This window comes from Barbus barbus (genome assembly GCF_936440315.1).
Source record: "Barbus barbus genome assembly, chromosome: 1".
NCBI lineage: Eukaryota > Metazoa > Chordata > Actinopteri > Cypriniformes > Cyprinidae > Barbus > Barbus barbus.
Window position 1 is genome coordinate 43,423,174 of NC_136729.1, and position 25,546 is coordinate 43,448,719.

A 25,546-nucleotide genomic window follows, 5' to 3' on the forward strand; every position below is an offset into this window, starting at 1 on the left:
TACAGTGGATCAGCCCTTTATTTAGTGCGGGGAAAAAAAAGGAGAAAAGAATGTACTTTTGGAAAAGGTCTCTATTTGCTCTTCGTTTGCTCTCATTGTTGTTTAGGAGTGGAGATATCAAAGAGAATCCATGCACATTCAATCATCATCACAGCAGATACGAAGGGTTTTTAACCCAACACTGTTCTTATGCTTGTCATTTCTGTTCAAGAGTGTATCTGACGGTTTAAACAGCAAGCACGTTACTTTCCACAACAGCTGTTCAATAAATGCAGGTCTGAAGTGTCAGCAGGTTTTCAACATTCAGAGTTGCCATTATGGTAAACCTGGCGAATTCCTTCTTGTCTTCGTAATGTCATGAGGAAGACGGGATTAAAGGGCTGAAGTGAAGTGCAGCACACACATATATTCAACATCACGTCATCCCTGCAATGTACTGTTCATCCAGATTTTAGTACTTTACACAAACAGATAAAAAAATAGTAACAATTTAGATTAGGAAACACATTTATAAACTAAGAGTTTCCTCAATAAAATCCTAATTATTGTTTATTAATAGCTGGTAAGGTTGTAAAGATTAGTTATGGGGACGGATTAAGGGATCTAAAGTATAGTCATGCAGCATAAATAAATAAAGCATTAATATGTGCTTTAAAAGTACTAATAAATATGCTAGTAATATGCATGCTAATAAGCAACTATAATTAATAGTTAATAGTGTTCCCTAATCTAAGGTGTTACCAAAATGTCCTTTCTTAAAGAAGAGTACTGTACTGTACATAAAGAGACTTTCATGTTTCCTAAAACTTAAGAAATGCATTTTTGTTTTATTATAAAGTGCATCTACTGTCAGGCTTTAAAGAAGTACACTTATTTTGATGTGATGACTAACAAACTAAAGTATGCTTAACTTGATTATCATTTTAACTGTACTGTTAATTAACATTAGATTTAAAGTTATTATATTTTAAATGTACTAATATTCAATTTTATTATTACAAATGAGTGATGTACAAGTTTCAATAGAAAAGGAAAGGGAAGTGGTGTGTGGACAAGTATGGTGACCCATACTCAGAATTTGTGCTCTGCATTTAACCCATCCAAGTGTACACACAGTAGTGAACACACACCCGGAGCAGTGGGCAGCCAATGCTGCGGCGCCCAGGGACGGTGCCTTGCTCAAGATGTATTCTGCTAAAACCAAGCACATTATCATGTACATTACAATGTCATTCCCTCCAAGAGTTGTCATTACAGAAATTATATTATTTACATTTGCATTGTTTCTCAGAACAGGCCTGCGCTGGGCCGGTGTGTGACATAAAACATGCATCTCCATGTGCTTAGACAATCAGTTTTGTTAAACTGTTCAATGACAATGTGTTCTGGCTAAGAGCCTAACTGCCATTCTTGGTAAGAACAGTTTGTCTCAGATTTGGACTGGCCTCATTTAGTGTATCTCTTTTCCAAAAAGTACTTGTTTTCAGATATTTGTACCAAGAATTCATTTTATAACATAAAATGCATCCACTGATAACCCTGACTGAAGCCTAAATCATTTATATTGAAATATCTGAGATATGTATACTCCTACTACTCTTTATTCACGGAAAAAAAATGGTGTATGAAAAGTCAACCAGTGCTTGGGTGGTCTAGGGGAGTTTTTTGATATGGTTTTGATTTCACAAAATAAAATAAAGAATAAAACCCAGTAACGTAAATACATGTTTTATGAAACAAAATACAGACATCATCTTAATAACATAGATTTTATAGTCTTCATTTTAAATTTGTGCAAAAACAATTATCCTCTGGCTTTAAAAAGGCACAGATGACATACACTTTCATTCTTTTACATTACGGACTTGAAAACAAAGCACAAATCTGAATATTTACACAAACCATTGTACTGTACAAACATTTATGATTTCCCTAAAAACATCAATACTCATATATCGCTGCAACAAGACTGAGGTAACAATTCAAGAAAGTTACAAAGAAAATAAAAGTAGGTGAAAAGTAAAAAGCAGCAAAACGGAAGCCTTCAAAGGGATTATTGTGCTACACAGCCCTTATTTCATAAGAGCATCCACATTAAGTCTAAATCCTGGAATCTGAACAATAACTAAGAGATATGCACTAAGATAAGAAGTAGGCATACTGGTAATATACAGCAGTCTCTTTCCCCTCAGAGGCATGGCTTTTAGCGCAAGTACCTTTTTATTAGGTTGCAGTATAAAGTGGTTTAAACAAACTGATGTTCAGTCGGCTCGGCACACTTTTCATGAAAAACATTTTTTTTTTTCATGCAAAATAAAAAATAAAGTTAAACTTCTAATGAAATTGCTTTTGGCAGTAATGACAAGCTCTGGGTTGTGTATAGCACTTAACCAAACAGGAATATGTTTGACGCTGACAGACGTTCGATTCTCAAGTGGGCACATATCATGTGTCACATTCATAAATATTTGGTTCTGTTCCACAGAATTTGCGGTTCTGAGCAGGGGTTGAAGGAGGCATAATAATAAAAAATGAAGGTACCATAATGAAAGATGAGCATAAACATGAACTCAGTGACTCTTAATCCTCCTGGGATTGAACATTGTTTCAATCGTTTTGCACCTTTACCATAATGTCTGAGTACTGTTGACCCTGGAAGGCTCGCATGCATTATGAAGGAAAGGATTCTTTTGCTTGGAGGTTTGCCTCTTTTTCTTTGCCATTTCTCTGCGAAGCATTTGTTTGCCCACTTCAGGTCCAATAAATCCCCCCCTACTGCACTGTACACACTCAACTATTATTGCAATAGAGCGCAAAAGTTTCCGGAAGTAAAAATCCCACTCATTTTCCTCATAGAGAAAATTATTTTAACAATAAAGCATAAACTTTTAAGACAGACGTACCATGAGCTCTGAGCTCAAAAATATATTTTCGTATGTTTGTCATTTTGTGATTCATCGTGGAGTTGGTTGGATTTTTTTTTACTATAAACTGAATGGGAAAAATATCTCTCAAAGCAAAAAAGTTGGTGTGACTATTACACCCAATTCCAGCTCCGGCTTCCAAAAATGATTTAGGAAATAAAGCAAAAAACGAGAAGCACGCAATGAGCCTGATAAATCAACAAAATATCTGTACAGATTAAATACAGTGTAATCAATATGCATTTTGTATGTAAATGAGAAAAGTATTCAAGACAGAATATAATCAAAAAATAAACTGATTTACTTGAATCTAAAAAACAACAACGATTAAAACCAGCATCGCTGTTAAAATACCAATTATACCACACTGCGTTTTGTTAAGAGCTGCATGTGTGGGCAAAAATCTTATTCACACTTGTATATAAGACCTTTGGAAGCCCATGGATTGAGCTAGCAGACTTCGACAGATCCTTTGGGCTTCTGTAAATGTCTCTTTTGTCCAAAAGTTGCATTTCATCTGACATATCCTGACTTTCGAGAGCAAATCGGTGATCTTTGTGTCCCGTCAGTGCCGTCTCACTCTCGAACGGCGAAGACACGGAACGAACCGCCTTCTGTATTGGTTTTACTGTGAGAAAGAAAGAGAAAGAAACAGTTAACAAACTATTTAAAACGCACACACACTTGCCACACTTGTTCACACTAAAGTCAATTATTTTAATGTTTTCAGACACTTAATTGCAATTAAATGAAAATGATTACGAATTAAATTTATATTAAATGCAATTAGATGAACTTTAAACTTTGGAGTGGTTTTTTGATCAACTTGAGGACTTGCACATTTGTTTAGTACATTTAAAATATATGAACTTTAAATGTAATATTAAATAACGAAACATTTTTAAAGCATGTTGCATGTGCTTTAGTATGATAGTCAACACATCAAAATAAGTGTACGTTTTAAAAGCATGACAAAATATGTGAAAAATATATGAAAAAAATAATATGCACTCTAAAATAGAACTTTTGACATTTGTAGTTCAAGAACAATTTATACTTCAAGTGACCTTATGTTTAATTAATATTGTATTAAGTACAGTTTTTAAAAATATACCTTTAAGATTTGAAGTACATTACAAATGCTCATTCAATACAGTTAAGTGACAGTCAGAAAGGAAACAATAGGGATTCAACTTTGGGTCAGTCTAGTCTGACCGTCCTCTTAACTCATTGAGTATCATTGCTCTCTAATCGACATCAATGATTTGTGTACATGCTTTAGATTAGCTTTGGAAAGCACGGCATTAACACTGGCTCAGTGCTCATCTCGTGCTGCGGTTTCATTCAGATTTCTTCCAGCATTCATTACTGACTACTGCTCTTGGCCTTTTTATTTATTCAGAAATGGACTGGCCTTCAGATGTTGGTGTATCGGTTGCTTCGTTGGCATCGAATGTGCTGTAATTATCCTTGACTGAGTCAGACACCAATAGTTTTTCCAGTGTTAATATGGAGAGCATGTGAATACTTCCCTGTTAAAACAGCAAAGTTCACACGACTGGCTACCCCCCATTTCTGCTAGATTGCATCATATGAATAGGAAATCTACCCAAGCTGTCAGTAAATGGCTTTACTGTGCTCAGTCTATAGGCCGGTCAAGGCCGGCAAGCGTTTAAGAGGCCAGGATCGATTCCTTCAATGATGGTGTTTGATTCAAGTGTTAGATTTCATTACACTGGAGCCGATTCTGTCGATTTAAGCACTTTGCATTGGAGAGTAAGCAAAGATCCCCTGTGTGGTCCATCCTCAACGAGAAACCACACCATTACTCTTCAACCACTAACGTGCCACAGGCAGATTTGGCCCATCATGGCGTCTGACCACTGAATTGAGTTACTGAGAGAAAGCGAAGGGAGGAATCGAGAGCAGAGGTGAAGCGAGATACAGGACATGTACCTCTCGGACTGGATGCCATTCTTCAAGGTCCCGGTGTAGCTTTTCCTCTTATCCAGAGCCAGGAGGTCCACATAGCCGCCGCTGGCTTTGATCACTCCAGCGTGGATAGCTGCTCGGCAGATACTGGAGCCCTGGATACGAGGAGACAAAAGCGTATTCTTTTAGTCGACATGCCAGTGTTCATAAGTACTTCCATTGACCTTCATGCTGGAAGATTTATATCATGCTTCCTCAAAACACAAACTTTTTTGTTATATACTATAGTGTATACACTACCAGTGTAAAGGTAATTAAGATTTTTTTAATGTTTTTGAAAGATGTACCTTATGCTTACCCTGCAATTACTACTGGTGCATAATTATTTATTATTAATAAACAGTTTTCGAATGATTTCTGAAGGATCATGTGACACTGAAGACTGGAGTAATGGTGCTGATTCAGCTTTGCATCACAGGAAAGAATTACATTTTAAAATATATTACAATAAAAAAAAAAGTTATTTTAAATCATAATAATTTTTCACAAAATGACTGTTTTACTGTATTTTTGATCAAATAAATGCAGCTTTGGTGAGCAAACTACACTTCTTTCTTTCATTGCATGATGCTCTTTTTTTCTTTCATTTTTAATGAAAAAAATTTTTTTTTTACATACAATGACTTAAATATACCTCTTCTATGATGGGCATGTTTTCGATTTCAGAAATTAAATACATTTTGAAAATACATATTTTTAAAAAATTATATTTTTAGTAGTTTGGCATAATCTTTTATAATTAATTCTTAGAAAACTAAATATTTAAAAACTAGTTTGATGCTTATTAATAAAAAATATTATTTAAAAAAAAATTAAAACAGTCAATTATATAAAGTAATTTGACCTCTTTATGGCAAAGCGAGGTTAATTCAGGTTCTACAGAGAGTAACTGAACGACTGAGGATCACACACTACAAGTTGTTCTACAACAAACTCACAAAGAAACATATGTGTTCTAAAATCAGCTCAAAATATGAAACACACTGGATGGAATCATAGTCAAAAGTCTGTACTCATCACTACACAATCACAGAGAAATCTGTCAACTTCGACTGACCAAAATTTGCAGACTGGCCCTGTCTTTTGTCAATTTCACTCTTATAAAATAAAGGTTTTTCATTGGCATCTATGGTTCCAAGAGGAACCTTTAACATCTATGGAATCTTTCCATTGCACAAAATGTTCTTTTTGGAACCTTTATTTAAAAAAATAAATAAACTCAACCCCTCCAGGCTGTAAATCAAGACTAAAATCTGGTCACAAGTCGTAAGTGAGCAACAGTAATAATGACACTGTCCATAGCACCATGCAACTATGTTCTCCACGCTCAATTCCACAGTCCTTGAGATGTAAACAGTCTGGACAAATGACATCACTTCGATGTCTACGGCACGCACAAGAGCAAGGCCAGAGCTCAAGAGCTCCAGAAAAGGCAAAACTGCCTGGCTTCAGAGCAGCTTAGTGTGCGTGAACCCTCTGGAACGGTGTGTACCTTCAGGTTTTATTCTTTTAACCTGGAAAGAAGGTTCAATCCTGTCTGCTTCTGTCCACAAAGCCATTCAGTAATGAAAAGTAATGAAAGTGCACAGCTCATCGCACACGTCTGTGTGTCGCTATCTTATAATACTCATCCAATTGCTCATTCACTTTCAAACAAAGATTACCTTCACAAATTAGTCCAAACCATTGAATAATGAGGATTAATTAATGCTTGCTGGAAAGCGTGCTCTGATCTAAGGCCAGCTACACAGACGCTCAGCTTTTACACAGGAATGTGGCTGTAACAAGCCAAAAGGGCCAAAAGGCAATAAGTTCATTTGAGTTCACACACCACTACACAACCAGGCCGATCCACACTAGCTCTCTGAGAAGAAGACATCAATTAATTATCCTGATTTAAGTTGAATTAAGAAATAACTGAAGACTGACCATCGAATTGTTGTAAATTAAACTTACAGTTTGATTCAGAGCTTTGCAATGAATCCAGCCAGGGGCGTAGCGTCTGGGTATGCAGGTGAAAATGGGCCCGGGCAGATTGGAGGCCCGCCGAGCCGAGGGGGAACTTTTAATTGAAACAAGGGAACGAATATAGAGTCCTGCATGGGCATTTGAAGGACATGGAGGCGCTAGCGAGATCACTTGCATTTATTTTTATTTTTTGTGGAAAATTATAGTACGCCGTCATAAAATAAAGAAAATAAACAGAGTGGCTTTCTGCAGTCTTGATCTTGAGCAGGAACGCGTCACAAAAACTGAAGCGAAACTCAGCAAATACTTGCCTCACTGACATGATAAATATATTTATAGAATGCTATAAATTACTACTTTAAAACGAAATAATTCAAATCAAAAATTAAAAACTCTTTCATTATGTAATCCGTAAAGATGCATTTCTCTCTAAAGGCACGTCCAATGAGGAGATATGGGGAGTCAGGATCGTCAACTTCATACTATTTTTTACTTTGGTTTTGTTTTGTTTTTTGGGCTGCTGTGCCAAGATTGTGTTTGCATGCAGTGCAAATAGCTTACAGCACATTTTAGTGTCACCCTGAAAAATAACTAACTAAATAAATAAGATTAACGTCATACTATTTTAAGAATAAAGTCAAAATTACGATAATAAAATCATGTTATATTGCGTGAAGTTAATGTGAAAATTACACCTATACTCGGCAAAAAAATAAAAATTCTTAACACGAAAAACTGCAATAAAAAGTAGGCTTATAGATGTATTTGAAACTCTGATCGATTTCATGAGACATTTGTTTGTATTAAATTGTTTTTATGCATTCAAATATTTATTCATGTTTATTTCGTGCTGCAAATATTAAAGAGGAAAATATCATTATTACATTAAATATCATTGATTCACATGCCGCTTGAACTGAGGCAAATATAGTTACCTCACTACAAATAAAAGTGCGCAAAACACATTTATTGTTTGTATTTGATCTTAAAATTGACAGAAGGATGAGACTTTGTGTTATAATAAAAAAGCACTAAGCTTATTGCGATTATTGGGTGGCTTGCGTATAATGAATGGACTTGAAAATGTTAAAGGGATCCCTGGGTATTAAGGCTTAATATTATGGCTTAATATAACGTAAATTAAGTCTCTTACTGAAATATGTAGTAGAGAACCCATCAAAGACTTGTTATTTTTTTTTAAATCACATCGTTTTATACATATTTTGGACTATGGGGGGCACCATTATTTTGATGACGTAAAATGGTTGCACTCGGTGAGCTACTAGCGCTACCTGTTGCTATTTTTAACACAACACAACTCGGAATAGGGCGTACAAAGTTTTTGCATATGGGCCCGGGGCTGACTTGCTGCGCCACTGAATCCAGCTGATGAATAGTCATCATTCATTATATTAGGATATTCTTCAGAAGTTCCTTTTTGTGTTAAATGGAAGAAAAAATGATACAGGTTTGGAATTACATAATAGTAATTGACACTATTTTCTTCTTTTCTTTGCCTTTTTTATGTGGAAAAGACATACTTTAGCATATAGTAAAAAAAAAAAGAGTACTTATCACAGAAATAATATACTTCAAAAGAATAAACTTAAGCGCAACCTGAATTAAATGTTTTCAAATCCTTAATGGCATGTTAACTGCAATTAAATGAAAATGTATTATAGTTTAAATTTATATTAAATGTGACTAGCTTAACCATAGAGTGCTTTTTTGTCCCACTTCAATACATCTGTATAAGTCATTTTAAAATTACTTATATTATCTTTGAAATATGGTTAAAGTTACTGCTGAATGTGATGACAAGTATTTATGATAAACTAAAATATACTTTAATGTCATTTCCATTGATATCTGTATGTTGTGTATTTAAATATATTTTAAATTACACATTTTTAATGATGTAGTTGCAATTTAGCGCATTTAAAATATATTGACATTAAATGCAATATTGAATAACACACAAAAATTAACATTATAATGAAGTATTTTCCATGTGCTTTAGCATGTTAGTCAACACATCAAATAAAGTGATAAGTGAAAAAGATAAATAAAACTTAATGATTTAAATGGACATTATCACAAAGTTTAATAGTGTACTTAAGTGTGTTAAGAAACAGTCTCTCTTTAAGTACACTTAAGTGACCTTTTATTTCATTAGGAATATATTATCTGCAAATAAAACACTTTTAAAAGTATACTTTTAAGTATACTACAAATGCACATTAAATGCAATTAAGTGCTCTTCTTTATGGGCTATCAAATGCATTAGTGTCATAATTTTGATTAATAAGTTAGTAAAGAACCTCTGCAATGATGAAGTTACACAGCAAGCTGTTCTCTAAACAGTTAAGTGGTCCGTAAGGCCAAGTCCTGACCTCAGGCATGCATGTGTCAGTGTAAGAGAGCTGCTCTCCCAGCTGCTGTTCTGTGGTCAGTCTCTAAACTCTGCGAGAGAAATTAGTGGTGACAATGGAGGCCACCTTCACCGAAAACTCCCTTTAGACTCACACAGACAATTCCCGCGGTCGACCCTCACCACGAGAGCAGCACGCTCACTTTAGCACTCATAAGTGCCTGACTACAAATGCCTGTTCTCCCTCTCTCAGCCATGTAAGAACAGTCAGGTACTTACATCGCCGTAGATGTTGCTGCCGACGACTGGAGCCCAATATGAAGGTTCGTTTATGCAATTAGCTGGGCAGAAGACTCTGATGAGATAGAGGGGAAACTGGTAAGGTGCACTGCTATGAGAAGGAAAGTACACACATTTGACCTGATATTGGAGTGTATATGGCGAATATTGCAATACACTGAATGGTACCTTGGACAATGAGAGGTGGATGCCTTGAAGGGACAAATCTCAGCCACTGTTGTGTAGCAGTCTATTGTTTGCTCTAAAGAAGGGGAAAATACATGATTCTAAAGATAATTTGCCAGTCATTTGAGTAGCTTTAATTAAGTGCATACTGGAAAAAATATATTATTGAGAATACTTGCATTTACATATTTAGCATTCTTTTGAAAAGAGTATTTATTATGGAAAAAACATTAAGTGTGAAATTAATGCAATATTTTAGGAGACTTAATTGCATGTTAATTGCAATTAAATATAGTTTAAATTTATATAAAAGGCAATTCGTTGATCATTTGCGTGTGTTTGACCAGCAAGAATATCTTTATCTAACTTCATAAAATATTTTCTTTGAAAAGTAGTTAAAGTGTACAACTGAATGTACTACCAAGCATTAATGATAAACTAAAATATACTACAATATTATTCCAATTGAAACTTGTATGTCACGTTTAAATATATTTGTAATCACACTTTTTTAACGATGGAGCTGCAATTTAGTGCATTATATATTTGTACAATATATTAACTTCAAATCCATAAATGCACCATTTCTGATTTCATATTGTAAAAAAAAGAGAATATTTGCATTCAATATTTATGAAGATAAGACAATAAAAATACTCACCTTCCACTCTCGACACTGTAAATGCATTGCCAGGTTTGTATTTACTGAAAAGAAAATCAAACAATGCAGATTTGATTGAATAACTCCCATTCAAACAGTGAATTGTGGACAAACTGAGTTGATATCATCCCAACGTTTAGACTACCTGAATGACTCTATGCCATTCTTGGTTGCCTTTACAAAGAAAGGGAAGTTGTCTTTTCTTGTAACATCCACAAGGCCTCCATTGTTGTCAATTATTCCATAGTGGATAGCAGCACGGCAAATACTCGATTGCTAAAATAATAGGAGAAAAAACAGAATTAATAAATAAATCTAACATCACCCACTAAACAGGACCATGTGAAATCTCAAAGTATAACTTACAACATCATAGTACAGTGTTCCCCACACTTTCCCCTTCTTATTTAAGCAGTTTGCTGGGCAGTTGTACCTTAAAAATAAAATAAAATCACCAGTAAAATTTGCTGTACTTAACATATCTTTAAAGAAATATCAAACTATTTTTACACTGACCTGTTGCAGGCTGCTCCTTTACATTTTTCCCTCATTCTTGTCTCACACTTAATGTTTTGTGCTGAAAGGCAATATAGTAGAAATTTAAAATCTTTTATCATAATTAATTTAAATAAATGTACAAATTTAAATAATTGTAAAATAATAAAAATGCTAATAATAATTTTTTATAATTTATTTTTAATTATATTTAATTAAAAAATAATTCAAAATGATAAATATCAATATATTTTTTAAATAATAGTATTTTTTTTTTTTTTTTTCATTATTTCAAGTAATATTATTCACACTAACCTAGATAGGTAGTTCTTGTAGACTTGGTTGAGGAAGGATTGGCATTTGCAGGTTTTTGGGGCAAAGAGGGTTTGGGCTGAGGCTTAGTTGGAGTAGTTCGAGGCTGTACAGGCTCCTGCGGCTTCTCCACCTCATTCATATCTGGAGACTCATGACGTTCAGGGTCTCCTAAAAGCAAAATCACAAAATAAAACAAAAAATTTGATTTAGACTTCCATGTGTTATTACTTTATAATCATTCATCTATCAGCGCTCACCCTTGAAGCAGAGGTTGTCTCTGCATCCTCCTCCATAGCTTGGTGGGCACTGGGAACAGGGGCGGCCGTGTTGGTACGGGGCTTCCCCGATCCAGTTCCCCCTAGAAATAAGGCACGGCTTCAGCATGAGTTTGGAAACGACTGCAAAATCTGCACATTTGACTGAGCACTCAAAACACATTATCACATACTCTCACGGATCTTAAGACTGATTAAGGAAAACAATTCCCAGCTGCCAAATTAAATCATTAGCTTGGAAAAGAATAGCATATTCTGCCCATGTTTTCCGTTCCTAAATTTCTCCATTTACTTTTCCATTTTCCTAAGGATGAAACTTTGCTTTAAGAAAGTTTTGTTCCATAGGCTCATCATCAGGAATAGTAATTAACCATCTGGTGTTAAGTGAATAAACGTTAGCAGAAAGATCTGGTCTTACTTGGGTGAGTAGTTGCAGACGAGATAGATGGCGTTCTCCCAGATTTCTCCCCATACATTCATATGTGGACACGTGTGAACAGCACAGCCGACACGGTTGGTTGTGGCCCAGACCAGCTGAAAATGAAGAGAAATATGTTATTAATAATGTCTGCTAATGTGCTTGCTTATACTCAGGATAATGAATTTATTCATAAATACGGAAATGTAAGTCGAATGTAAGTGGAATGTTGATAGAAATGTGTTATTTCTTTTCTAAGCAATCTTGTAGTTACAGTTTCCATCAGGATAATGATAAAATTAGCAAAACATCCCATTGAACAATACACTGACAATGGACCCAAGCCAAATCTATAGGCTCATTGGAAATACATGCTACAGAGCTCTGAGCACCAGAACGACCAGGCAAAGGAACAGTTTCTTCCCTCAGGCAATCCATCTCATGAACACTTGAACTCTTAACAATAAACATGAAACACACAACACTATCATACTTTTTATTTTTTATTTAACACACACATACTTACTACATTTCAAATTTGCACCTAACATACCTGTACATACTGAATTGTCTATTTTGTATATTGTGTTTGTGCTATTTTGCATATTTGTACATTATTTTTGTATTATCTGTGTCCTGTCCTGCTGTCATTCTGTCGCACTGTGGAAGTACTGTCACTAAAACAAATTCCTCGTATGTGCAAACATACCTGGCAATAAAGCTCATTCTGATTATGATTCTGAATGCATAATAACACAAAGTGAAATGTCCAGTGAGTGGCGCTAAAACACGAGTTCAATACGTGACCCTGGGACGTTTTTATTACGTTTATACAGGCATATATTTCTGTGTTTCTGGTACATATTTCGGCGGTTCAGAATTCAAATATCCAGGAGTGTTGCTAAAAGTTAATGCTTTATCGTGTTGTAAACATTGAAACACTCCTACAAATAGAGTTAGTAAGAAACCATCTAGAACACCCTAGCAACCACCTAGATACACCATAGAAACACACCCTAGCAACTGTATAGCAATGTGGTAAAAGCTCTTTTTGACCTGAGCCAGTAAGCAACCATTTCTAACACCCTAGCAACCACTCAGAAACAACCTGGAAACCATCTAGAATACCACTTAGAAACAATCTATAACACCCTAGCAACCCCCTAGAAACGCCCTAGCAGCTGTTTAGCATTGCATTAAAAAACTCTAAGAACAACTCCATCAGCTGGTAACCACAAAACACTAGAAGCAAGGCAGCGATTTTCTAATACAATGCACTTGTTGTGTATATATACACGTTTTTTGCATTGTACTTATGTTTAAAAAATATCAGCATCCCTGCACAGAAAAAAAAGACTAGCCTAAGTTGGTTGGCTGGTCTTAGCTGGTTTATGCTGGTCTCCTAGCTTGGCTAAGATGTTCAGCTGCTGGTAATTGGTTGGTCAGCTGCTCTCCCAGAAGCCTAAAGAAGTGGTCAAAACCCCTCTAAAACCAGCATGCAAAAACTACAACCAGCTATGACCAGGCTGGAAGACCAGCTAAAACCAGCTGTGGATCTGTAATTAATTCATGTATTGTATCGATTACACTGATGACCCTACCCCTACCCTGAAAAAAAATATTAATTTAATTTACTAAAAAAATTTAAGGTAAGTGGTTGCAATCAATTTATTTTACCTACATTTAATTAAATTTAGTTTTTAGTTTTGAATAATTTTAGTTTAGAATAACTTTTTTATATATATATATTTAAATGTAAATAAATTAAATATAAATCTAAAATAAATTGTTTGCAACCACTTACCTCAAAATAATTTGGTATCATTTTTTTCAGTCTACCTTACACTTAACTATACAACAAAACATGTTCCTAACCTTACCTGTATCCCTCCTCAATAGCACCAAACATCTTTGTCAATTCACCATAAAAAAAATACAATATTCCAAAAAATGTATTTGACCAAAGTAAGACACATATTACGCTGTTATTGTCGATACCGTACAAAAGACATCCATATTGACTCCCCTCTGCGGAGGAAGTGTTCCCCAGCAGGAAGTGGTCTCTGCTCTGGGGCAGCAGCAGTAGATTGATGGGGCCACAGGGGCCGTGAATAGAGACTGCCCTCTTTCATTCTGCCCTGTAGGGCGGAAGGAGAAGCACCTCAAGTGTGACCGGGCCAGTTTCCTGAAAAACTTCCCTTCATCCACTCTTATCCATACAAATAAAGTAATGCCTGCGTGCAGCCCATTGAGCTGCGGTCAAGGCCCTCTCTGATTCGGTTAAACACAATAGAGTTCACCGGGTGCAGCCCTGCAGCACGAGCCAAACCATTTGACTGTGAAATGAAAGGGAAGTGCTTACTCAGACTTTTTTTTTGTACATACTGCTAAACCGAAGTGGTTTGCATATAACCTCGTAGAACGCAATCGAGGTCTCAATACTCCCTCGGGAATGCACTTCCTCTGCAGAGGCCGCAGACGGTGTTGGCCATGGGACAATGATATAGCAAAACATAAAAAACACAAACTCAAGCTTAACCCTGAGGGACCGTCTGGCACCGAGAAGATCGTGGGGTCTCCTGTTCTCCTGACGTGTTCTCCCACATCCAGCACGTGAGAGAGGAGGGCAACGGGGAGAATCGCAGCGCGGATTTGGCGCAGATCCCCTACGACTCTGCGTTCTGCATCTTCAAAGGAATTCGGGTCAAACAGGAAAATGATTCAGGAGTCTGGGAACGGCTTCCAGATGCTTGTGACCTGCTTTCAGAGTTGAGCGAATGTATATTTTCACAAACTCATCCCAGCGATAAAGTAAAGTCTGAGGACACGAGGCTATTGCTCAACCCCTCCTTTTGTCCTCAGTTTTCTCTGTTGTCGTCTGTCTTGAACTTTAGTTGGTGTCTAGTTCCTGCTCTCCTTTTCTTTGTGCATTGCATCTGTTTGATCTGGCATGTTCCATATGTTTTGACAGTATCCACATTACTTTTTCAAATACCATTTTCAAAAAAAGAACCACAAAAATCCATTCGTTACTACCAAAAGTGGCCCTAAATAGTATTTTGTCACTTGATAACACTTTAGTTTAGGGAGTAATTCTCACTATTAACTAGTTGCTTATTAGCATATTATCCAAATTACTAATGCATATTACTAGCATATTTGCTGTTTATTTGCTTGCATATTAATGCCTTATTCTGCATGACCATATTTTAGATCTCTTAATCCACCCCATACATAAACAACTACCTACGAACTATTAATAAGCAGCAAATTAGGAGTTTATTGAGGCAAAAGTCATAGTCAATAGTTAGTTAAGAGTGAGAATTGGTCCCCAAGCTAAAGTACATCACTTAAAGGGACCTAAAAATGAAAAATCTGTCATCATCAACATGTCCTCATGTCGTTCCAAACCCATAAAGATGCAAATGAAGATATTTTTAAGAGATTTCTGTCCCTTCATTGAAAGTTCATGCAACCAAATCTTTGCCACTTCGAAAAGTACAATAAAAGTGAATCGAGCAGTTTAATCCAAGTCTTCTGAACAGACACTTCGCTTTATAAGATGAACAGAATTAATTTGCATATAAACATTCATCAGTGTACATACATAGAGCACATCAAATATGGTAAAAAGAATCTAAACCGTACAGTACATGCTTGATGCGCAATAACAAACCTCACTGGACTTTCAAGGGATGGACAAAAATGACAAGAGAATATTAAAAATATAGTAGTGTTTTCATTAAAGTATTTGCATTTTTGGGTGAACTACACCTTTAAGCTTCATTTATAATATAAGAATTAGACACTAAAATATCAAATCAAATGGTTTCTGTAACAATTTCTAATTTACAATTTTTCCAAAAGTGATGTTAGTGGATGGAGTCAGTTCCCCAATAAACATCCAGGAAATGTCAAAATATTTTTTACCCTTAATTTTGCATAGAATTCAATCAAATTAAATACTGTATGTACTTGTAAATCATACCTGACAAACCTTTTTTTTTTTGTTCTACCTTTCTTTAATTACCACTTGATTTGATATTTTGTAATACAATTGCATTCACATATTTTTAAGACTAGCTCAGATGTCTAAATTTCTGTTTTAATGCAGGTCACATATGCAACTTATTAAACTCTGCTGGTGAGGAGAAACGCTAGCTGGCACGTGCACACCTTCGCACGCGAGGTTTAAATCCATAAACAATGTCATGTTGTTTAGTCCCACTGGGATAATTGATTGTAAACTGTAAGCAAACTGGTCTTTCTCACTCACTTGTGTGTAGTGGGTGCACATGGGTCCAGAGCAGCGCTCAGGGCACCAGGGGTTGCACTCATGTGGGTAAGGGTAGGTGTAGTCCTTCACCTCATCATACCAGGCCTGCACATGGTAGGCTGGAGAGCGGTACCTATCAGGAGAGAAATGAAATAAATAATACAATTATGAATGTCAGGCCACAGTAACATACAATCTTTACATCAATAGGGTTTTATCTGTAAAATGCATTTACATTAATTAATTTGGTAGATGTTTTTACACAAAGCAACTTAAAGAGCAGCATTTGTCAAACCCATGACTATATTCAGGTTTCATTTCTTTTGATTACTGAATAAGGATTAAAAAAATAATAGGAAATTCACCTGGGTGATTGGTTGTGGATCACTTATTGTGGATGCTTATCCATAATATTTCAAGTAAAAAATAAAGTGAATTTCAGCTCAAACAGTAGAAAATAGCACTAGCAGTGCCAGGGTGATGGGTTTAAATTGCTAGTGAATGCATGAACTGATAAACTGTATACTTTTGATGCAATGTAAACAGTGTTGGGGAAAGTTACTTTTAAAAGTAATGCATTACAATATTGGAGAAGTAACTATTACGTTAGTTACTTTTCATGGAAAGTAATACGTTACATTACTTTTGAGTTACTTTTTAAATCTGGGCAGAGCTTGCATGTTTCAGCTATTTTGTATGAATTTATATGATCTTATTTGTACATTTTCATTCAATCTTCTTTTGCTTTTGACGGTTATGTTTAGGGGAGGGGTGGACCAAAATGTTTTTTTCTTACTAAAAAATCATTGCACAAATGAATTTACATATTACGAATTCATACGAAATCGCCACCTTGTAAAATGGTTATGTTTTCTCGTGGGAAACTATTGCATATATTGCTATATTGTTGATTTTGTATGAATTCATACAATGAATTGAATGAAATTCATACAATATGCAAAAACACAATAAAAAAAAATGAAAAAAGTATGGGTTCCTATACTACTGACAAAGGACAATGGAAACCTTTTGCCTGCGAAATGTTATTAAAAGTTGCTGCAACTTAAGGTGATTTAGATAAATGCATAATAGTAAATGTAAAATGTAAAAAAAAGATTTTATTAAATGATCAAATTAAATACACAAAAGTCTTAAATACAACAAACAATGTCTCCTAATCTGAATGAATAACTTTTCTTGCCTTAAGAAAAGATATGTTTTTAGAAAAACATATTTTCCAGACTTTTTAGGCCTGGAAATCACAGTTTTAAAATTTCTTGTGGTTTCCCAAGGCATTGTTAACACCATGGTTACTTTACAGGAACAGGCTGATGTGACGTAAGTAAATGCGTTTGCGCTAATACCTTCCCCAGTGCACTGCCAGGTTCTGCCCAATGGACATCAGTAGGTCTTTAGGTCCATGATCCCACTGGCACTGTCCTGCCCAGTAGGTGGCTGATTTCTCCAGTTGTTCATCCCAAACCTGGTCATAGACACACAAACTAAATAAAACTACCAGCAAAACACACAGAGTCCATAACTCCCATATATTTGCACTGAGACTTTAACAAAATACTGAACATGCTGAGTTTTATTCCCAGATAATTGCATTTGCCTTCCTCTGACTCTTCATCTTCACTTTTGGACTTGGAATCAGGCCCAATACAACTAAAATATTGGCTACATGCACACACATCAGAGCCTGGCTCACATCCATTGTAAATCCCCAGCAATCAGGGTTAAACGAGACAAATTTCCCCAGCTTATTTCTCCACCTGTTGGGAGGGAGGACTCACTTTGCACCACAGAACAGGGTTCTTCACCTCTGAGGAACTCTCAGTAAATTTCCAACTGCATGATGGGTACAAACACTCACACATTCTCTAACCTCAGTTCTGAAGGTGCTGTTTGGGACTAAGCCACATTTCTGAAACCCTTACTTGTTCGCTGAGGCCTGGCAGCGGTTCTGAAACCCCTGCTTGTGGTAGACTCCTGTCTTTCTCAAAGGCATAAACTCAACTACATTAACCATAAGCCCTTGCTCTTTGTATCTTTCCCCTAAAAAACTCACTACATCAACATTAAACTCACGTTCAATTACCATACGCAAAGGTACACAGGAAACAGCAATAAAGCAGGGCTGTGCTCTCTATAGGTCCCTAGTACACCTATGGTTACTTAAAAAGTCCCATGGAAAAAGTCCACAAAAACAATGCATTTTCCATTTATGCTCAGCTGAACCAAGATATTTTGCCAGGTCAAGTAAATGATGACAAAATTGTCATTTCTGGTTGAACTATAACTATACCTATAAAGAAGTGCACTTAGTTGTGCTAAATGTGCACTTGTAGTGTACTTCAAATTATAAAAGCGTTTTGAAAATTTTTTTTAATAAATGGCCACTTAAGTGTACTTAAGAGTACATTTACATGACTGTGTTTCTTAGTAGATTTTATCATTACAGTTTAATAATATTTTGTCAAAAGTGTCATTTTGATGTGTTGACTGACATATTAAAGCACTTGATTTGAATTGTATTGAATTGTTATTATATATTACATTTAAAATAAATTTTAAATGTACTAAATTGCAACTTTGTCATTACAAATGTGTAATTTCAAATATATTTAAATACATTACTTACAAGTTTTACTAGAAATGGAATTAAATTATATTTTAGTTTGCCATAAATGCTTGTTAGTAAATTCAGCAGTACGCCATATTTTCCAGAAAATAGATGTAATAATGAAATTACATGTAGATGTACTTAAGTCCTACTTAAGTGAGTTAAAAAACGCTTACGTTCAACTAATTGCATTTCATATTAATTTAAACTACTATGCATTTTCATTTAATTTAGCATGCAACTAAGTGTTCAAGAACATTACATTCAGTGCACACTTAAGTATATTATTTTCCATAATAAGTACTCTTCTAAAGTGTACTTCTTTTTCACAAGGGAATCCCTTTAGCACTTGAAAATGAAGGCAACATACTTGCCGTTTCTGTCACATAACTGAAGCCTCATCTCCGGTCCAGTAATGTCACTAATCTTTGACTCTGTTTTCTATCAGTGTCATGGCTCCTGAATCAGCAGGCAGCTAAAACTCAGTGTAATTGTCTCCACAGTAAAAAAGCACTGCACCACGCTGGCAGGATTACACTTGTAAACTCAACATGTCTTTTCCAATAAAGCCAGTACTTGGCACCTACACAAACCTAAAGATATTTACTGCACCAGAAAAAAAAATGATGAATGCTGCTAACACAATATGCAATTAGTATAAATCAGGGTCATTAATGCAGAACAAGTGCTGGTTTTGTACAGTTCTCGGCATGTGTGGTCGATTTTTAAAAAAATGCCTACAGTCGAAAATGAATAGAGAACTGTCTTGCTGTCTACACAGACAGTTACCTTTTAAAGCAGGATACTAACTGAAATCGAGCCTCAAAAGTGACTGATTTGACTATTCATAGACAGCACTGGGAGACTAGACAAACTACTGATTCCAATAGTCTAATGCTAGCATGTTGTTTAGGTAACAGTGTGATAATCTAATAAGCATAACGAATCCTTGTGAAAAAGAAGTGCGCTTAATTGCATTGAATGTACATTTCAAATAATAAGTGTTTTTAAAAACATAATTGATAATATTAATGAAATAAAATGTCACTTAAGTGTACCTAAAAAGAGTATACTTTCCTTACTGTGTTATTAAGTGTGAAGTGAAGTGAAATGTAAAGTGAAGTGAAGTGAAATGTATTAATTTTTACATTTAAAGTAAATATATTTTAAATGCACTAAATTGAAATTTCATAATTGCAAATTTGTAATTAAAAATGTATTTAAATACATGACATACAAGTTTCAAAAGTATATCAATTTAAACTATAACACATTTTTATTTACTTGCAATTAGCATGTATTTAAGTGTCTGAAAACGTTACATTCATTTAACACAAGTATATTCTTTTAATGTATATTATTTTCCGTAATAAGTACTTTTTTAAAAGGTATGCTAAAGTGTACTTTTTCATAAAGGAATACATAGCACGCGCAAAATATTGGAAAGAGTAATGCATTTTTAAATATATTGAATTTGATACTTTTTGGTATTGAATGATTATTTTTGTATTTATAATCAATAATTCTCTCGATTTATTTGCCATCTTGTGTGGAAAATTTCAGCTTGTCGCATCGAAATCTTTCCTTCAGCATTTTAAACAGATTTATTTATGGCCTTTAATTGGACAGGACAGTGTAGAGAAGACAGGAAAGCTTTGGGTGAAGAGAGAGGGGAGCGGAATCGGCAATGGACCACGAGTCGGGATTCGAACTCGGGTCGCCGTGAGCACAGTTGCGCTGTATGTCGGCACACTAACCGCAAGGCTATTGGCACTGACAACATAAGATCTTAAATAAGATCTTAGAAATCAACATAACTTTGTTCCCCACTTTTTGAAACAGCACACTTATGATGGCCTAAAATGCTTTCTATGAAGGCGATTCTCTAGGTTTTGGAACAGAACCTCCTGAGTTTTCAGCTCAGTTCATTTTAGAGTCTTTATACAGACCCTCAATATTACAGTATATCATAAAATGAGTTGGTTGTTTGCGAGTGTAAAATGACTCAAACTGTGTTCCATTCTCACCATGTACTCCATGTTGGATGCAGTCGGGTACACCTCTCCTCTCAGCTTGTTGTGCAGTTGCAGGATCTCCTCTCTGTCTGACCACCTGATGGCTCGGCGAGTGCGTAAAGGCACATCGGCTTTTGTGCCGTTGGGCTCCAGCTCATCCTGGTAGCGTTGCAGCAGCTGCCTCAGCTCCAGAGAGTCAGGAAGGAAGAGGGAAGCAGCCAAACTGGCACCCAGGAATAGCAGGGCAATGGAAACGAGCCTGTGCATGGCAGCGGTGATGCCTTCAGGTCGGACTACAGTAGACTGCCTTGTGTGAGCGTGTCTTCAGGGCTCTGTTCTGAAAAATCTGGAAAGAAATATGGTTTCCATGAGGACAAGCGTTGGGAAAGTTGGCGGAGCAAACGCTGGATAGTAAACACACGTCCATGTGTTTACACACAAAGAGAAATCAGTGCTTCAAAGAAGAATTTGCTAAATTGGTTTCATTAGTCTCTCTTATTGCATCCTGACTAAACATGCACCACAAATATATGAACACAAACAGAATCCAATAACAACAATCATAGAGGGTTGCTGTTCTGGAACGACATGAGGCGCATCCATCCATGTAGTGCAGCAACTGCTTCTTTGCTTAAACTAATGCTTATCCATTAGGTCAATCTAACAATAACAAGTCCAGGTTACATTTCACCCCTAAATAAGTCATTTTGCGTAAAACAAGCACAATTTTAAGACAGACAAACAAGATTAATTGGGATATTACTTTCATGACAGTTTCTTCCCGAATTCATTTTCTAATTTTACTGTAATACCCAATCATGTTAACTGTATCACTACTACAGTAAAAATGCTGATAGACAGTGTTTTCAGTTTAAATTAGCATAAATTAAAATGGTTATTATCTTTACTGTAACACCTAAAAATGTAACTGAATCACTTTATTACTGTGAAAGAATTGAAATAGAATGTTTTTTTTATTTAAAGCGCTGATTATCTTTACTGTAATCCCAAAAAAATAAACTGTCACTGTTACAGTAAAAATAATGAAATACATTTTTTTAAAGTGGTTATCATCTTTACTGTAACACATAAAAATGTAACTGTATCACTATATCACAGTAAAAATATCAAATCGTGTTTTTTAAATATCCATGAATTAAAGTGGTTATTTTTACTGCAATATCAAATCATGTTTACTGTATCACTATTACTGTACAAATATTGAAATAAAAGTTTTTTAAATCACCATAAAGTACATTTAAATGTGCAACAGATAATATCACGATTATTCAGATGTTATACACTTTTTTCCACATTACAGCAATGAGAACTGTGCTAAATTAATTAATAATTAATCAATGAATTCATTAATAATTAAATAATTTACTTAATTTATAATAATAATAATAAAGTCAGAATGCAAAACATCTTAATGGTCCTAAAATAGGCTTCATTTTCTTTAAGAAAAATGTAAGTCCACATTTGTTTCTTATGATATTGAGATGAAATATGACAGACATTACATCTAATTTGCTCTTTTTGTACTCCCTGCAGAGATTGCTCAGATGAAATTTTTCATCTATCTTCACTGGAGCAGCACTAACCAATGAGGAAGACGTGGCCCACATTGATCCACAGCAAATTAATAGTTTGTGCTCCAATTAGAAGGATGTTTATTGTATGCCATAATCAATTGTCAAGCCAATATCCCCATCATTACAGAACAATTACTATCAAAGCCTCCCATAACAAAAACCCCATTGTAATCTTCATTACTACTCAAAAGATCAAACCATAAGCCTGATCTCCTTCGATTAGATAGTTTAGTTTGATGGACCAGCAGGTCTGTTTGATCTCTGCAGGTTCACGATCTATCCATAAACTCATCTTTGTTTATCAAACTCATTAATTTCCTGAGGTGACAATGGATAATTCATTAGCAGAACAGATCCACATTCAGCAGCTGTGCCATTCACACATTAATCAAAGCAGGTCCTTCTCTGTCCCGGACTGACTTTCTCTGGGAATGGAGTTATCCAGGATCAAACAGTGTGCGAGAATGGGAGCGAAGAGCAAGTGAATTTGAGTTATTTAGTGAATGACTATAGAGGCCACTTCTAGCCCACAAATCTAACCGCTGAAGAGCCAAACATTAAACTCCAGAAACGTAATGGACCTACAGTAATCCAAATCTTTCTCTCATGGCTCTGTAATTTACTTCTCCCTCTCTCTGACTCTTTCTGCAGAGCCTTGACATCCAACACCGGTCTGAGTAAACACAGTCACCCCTTCAATTCCAGCTGCCGCTCTGTCTCTCTTTCTCTTTCTAGTTCACATTCAGTGCCATCTCATCTCTCTCCTGAGTTTTATACTACCGTGACAGACTAAGCAGCCAGGAAAACGCCAGCGGGGCACCTGGTCCACATAAACACAAGCCAAAACATGCCAGGTGGTCCATCTGTACTTTATATGGCTAAATGCTGGTTGGTTTTGCACATTGTGCTTTTCACGAGCATTAAAGTTTGAAATGGAATAAGATGAAGCATGACAGTTCAACCACATGCACATTTTCCAACTGACAATGAGTGCAACTAATGTCCAAAATGATGCCCATGATGCATCTTGCTCTCAAATTTATGTGCAGATTAATGAGCATTAGATACATTCTGACTATTAATGGATCATTAACAAAAAAGGAGGAAAAAAGCAGCTCCTCCCCTGATGCTGCACATCCTATTTTAATTGACTAAATGCATCAGTTAATCAATGCATATGATTAATTTAACTTCCATATAATGCACAGTCAGAGACACGTCTTACCTAGTTTGCGTCTTCTGCACGAGCGATCCCAGAGGTTGCTGCAGCTCTGAGTCTTGCGGCTGGAGTATGTTCCTTGAAAGCCAAACAAGTGTGAGTAGTGGACTCTGTTTGGCAGCTGGTGACTCGGACTGAGTCTGTGGAAGCAGCTCTGCGCCTTTTATAGCGAAGGAGAGCAGCGTGAAGAACAGGAGGGGAGGCTGAGGAAGGCTGTGTTCCTGGCAAACCTCCGGCGCTCTGACGAACGATGTCGGGATGAAAAACGCAAAGAACGTAAATCATCGCACACCAGCTCCAGAGACGCGTCCAGAGGATTACTCAACAACTCACGACAGCCGGATGTTTGTCGATGAGTTACCGTTTTGTAATGTCATTAGGCCCGTCAATACATTAATGGTTATATGACATTTCGCCATCAGTAATATGCATGGAGAATAAGGCTAGTTATAACAAGTTATTACTATGTACTCTGTCATGTTACTTCCTTCCAGTCCATTTTAACTTTTAATAATAATAGTTAATTAATATTACTTAAATGTACAATTACACTGTAACAAGGACACCTTAAAATAAAGTGTAACTTTATTTTTTAATATCACTGTTTAATGAATTTTTGATCAAATAAATGCAGCCTTGGTGAGCATAAGAGACTTCTTTCAAGAACATTAAAAATCCTACCAACCCCAGTAGATACATAAAGTTTGGATGAAAAAAATGAATTCCTCTTTTAAGGACAAATCTAAATTATGGACAGAAACATGTATCAAATATGTTTTCCTAATTTGTAGCAGTAAAACAACTACATATAACCTGTTGACACAGAGTTGTTCATATCAGTGTTTTTTAAATTACAGAATATAAAAACTTTTACTGTTATAATTCCATCGTTGAAACATGAACCATCACCGACTAATGAAGAATACCTGTTCTCTTACATTTATTAGGAATTTAGAAATCAGAAGAGAATATAGAGTATATACAAGAATACTAATTTCACATCTTAAGAAAATATTTTATGTTTCATATGTTATGTAACTTATTTTCTTGAGAAATAGGTGAAAGTGGGATCACATTGTTTCACTGTGCCGTTACATGTTGTGAATTTTTCAGATTTTCAACTCATTCCACGATCCCCTGAAGCAACGATAGTGCAGTGATGGCTCGTCAATAACAACTATATGCTTGCCTGTACCTGTATGCTGTAGTAAACATGTCAATGAAGGATATGACAAGCGGAGTTGTGGCAATTAATCGGCACTCTTAAATGCTTTTGCCATAGAAGTCGACACAAATAGATGTGGCTGTAAGCAAAGAAACCTGGTGTTTGAAAAAGCTGAGTCAGATGGATCTGCTTGATGTGTGCCCACCACCAAATATTTCACATCCTCCAATCAGGCGATATAGGGTTTAGATATTTGGCACAAGGGTGTGCAACTTTGGATCATATGAACCAGAATAGGATTAGTAACTGGCTGACGACTTCTGAATCCAAAGCATCATGCGCTTTGAAGACATCTTAACCCTATAAAGCCAAATATATCATATTATTAAGCCTTTAACTTATTAACATGATCAAAACTTTGCTGACAAACTTATGTTCCACAGCCTTCTGTCACTAGATTGATAGTTTACAGTAAGAAAAAGGATTTTTAGTATAATTGTAAAATCTTCAGCTCGTAGATCATGAGTCTTTTATATTAAATCTTTACAGATTTGTTTTAATGAAGTAAATGTAAGAAAAACTTTACATAATATTTCAAGATGAACACTTACTGGACTAAAGCAATTTAGGTTTACTTGATTATCAATACATCAGGCTTTGAGGATTTTTTTGCCCCCCCACAGTAAAACCACGGAGCTTTGATCATAAAACTAAGCATTGAAATATTATTAAGACACATTATTGAGAGATATAAAGTGAGAAATTA

At 35.6% G+C, this 25,546-nt stretch overlaps 1 protein-coding gene across 1 annotated transcript; it reads right to left on the reverse strand.

Annotated features, from left to right (window-relative positions):
- Positions 1-1,712: 1,712 nt before the first annotated feature.
- LOC306874870 (cysteine-rich secretory protein LCCL domain-containing 2-like) lies at positions 1,713-23,751 on the reverse strand. Its single transcript, XM_079425161.1, has 15 exons — positions 23,622-23,751; positions 20,814-21,147; positions 17,525-17,643; positions 16,161-16,293; positions 11,885-12,000; positions 11,449-11,549; positions 11,192-11,359; positions 10,898-10,958; positions 10,748-10,814; positions 10,527-10,657; positions 10,382-10,425; positions 9,724-9,796; positions 9,535-9,610; positions 4,881-5,011; positions 1,713-3,552 (listed from the first exon to the last, which is right to left on the reverse strand). The coding sequence occupies exons 2-15, from the start codon at positions 21,066-21,068 to the stop codon at positions 3,501-3,503; spliced, it is 1,527 nt and encodes a 508-aa protein (XP_079281287.1). The 5' UTR covers positions 21,069-21,147; positions 23,622-23,751; the 3' UTR covers positions 1,713-3,500.
- Between the last annotated feature and the right edge of the window lie 1,795 nt (positions 23,752-25,546).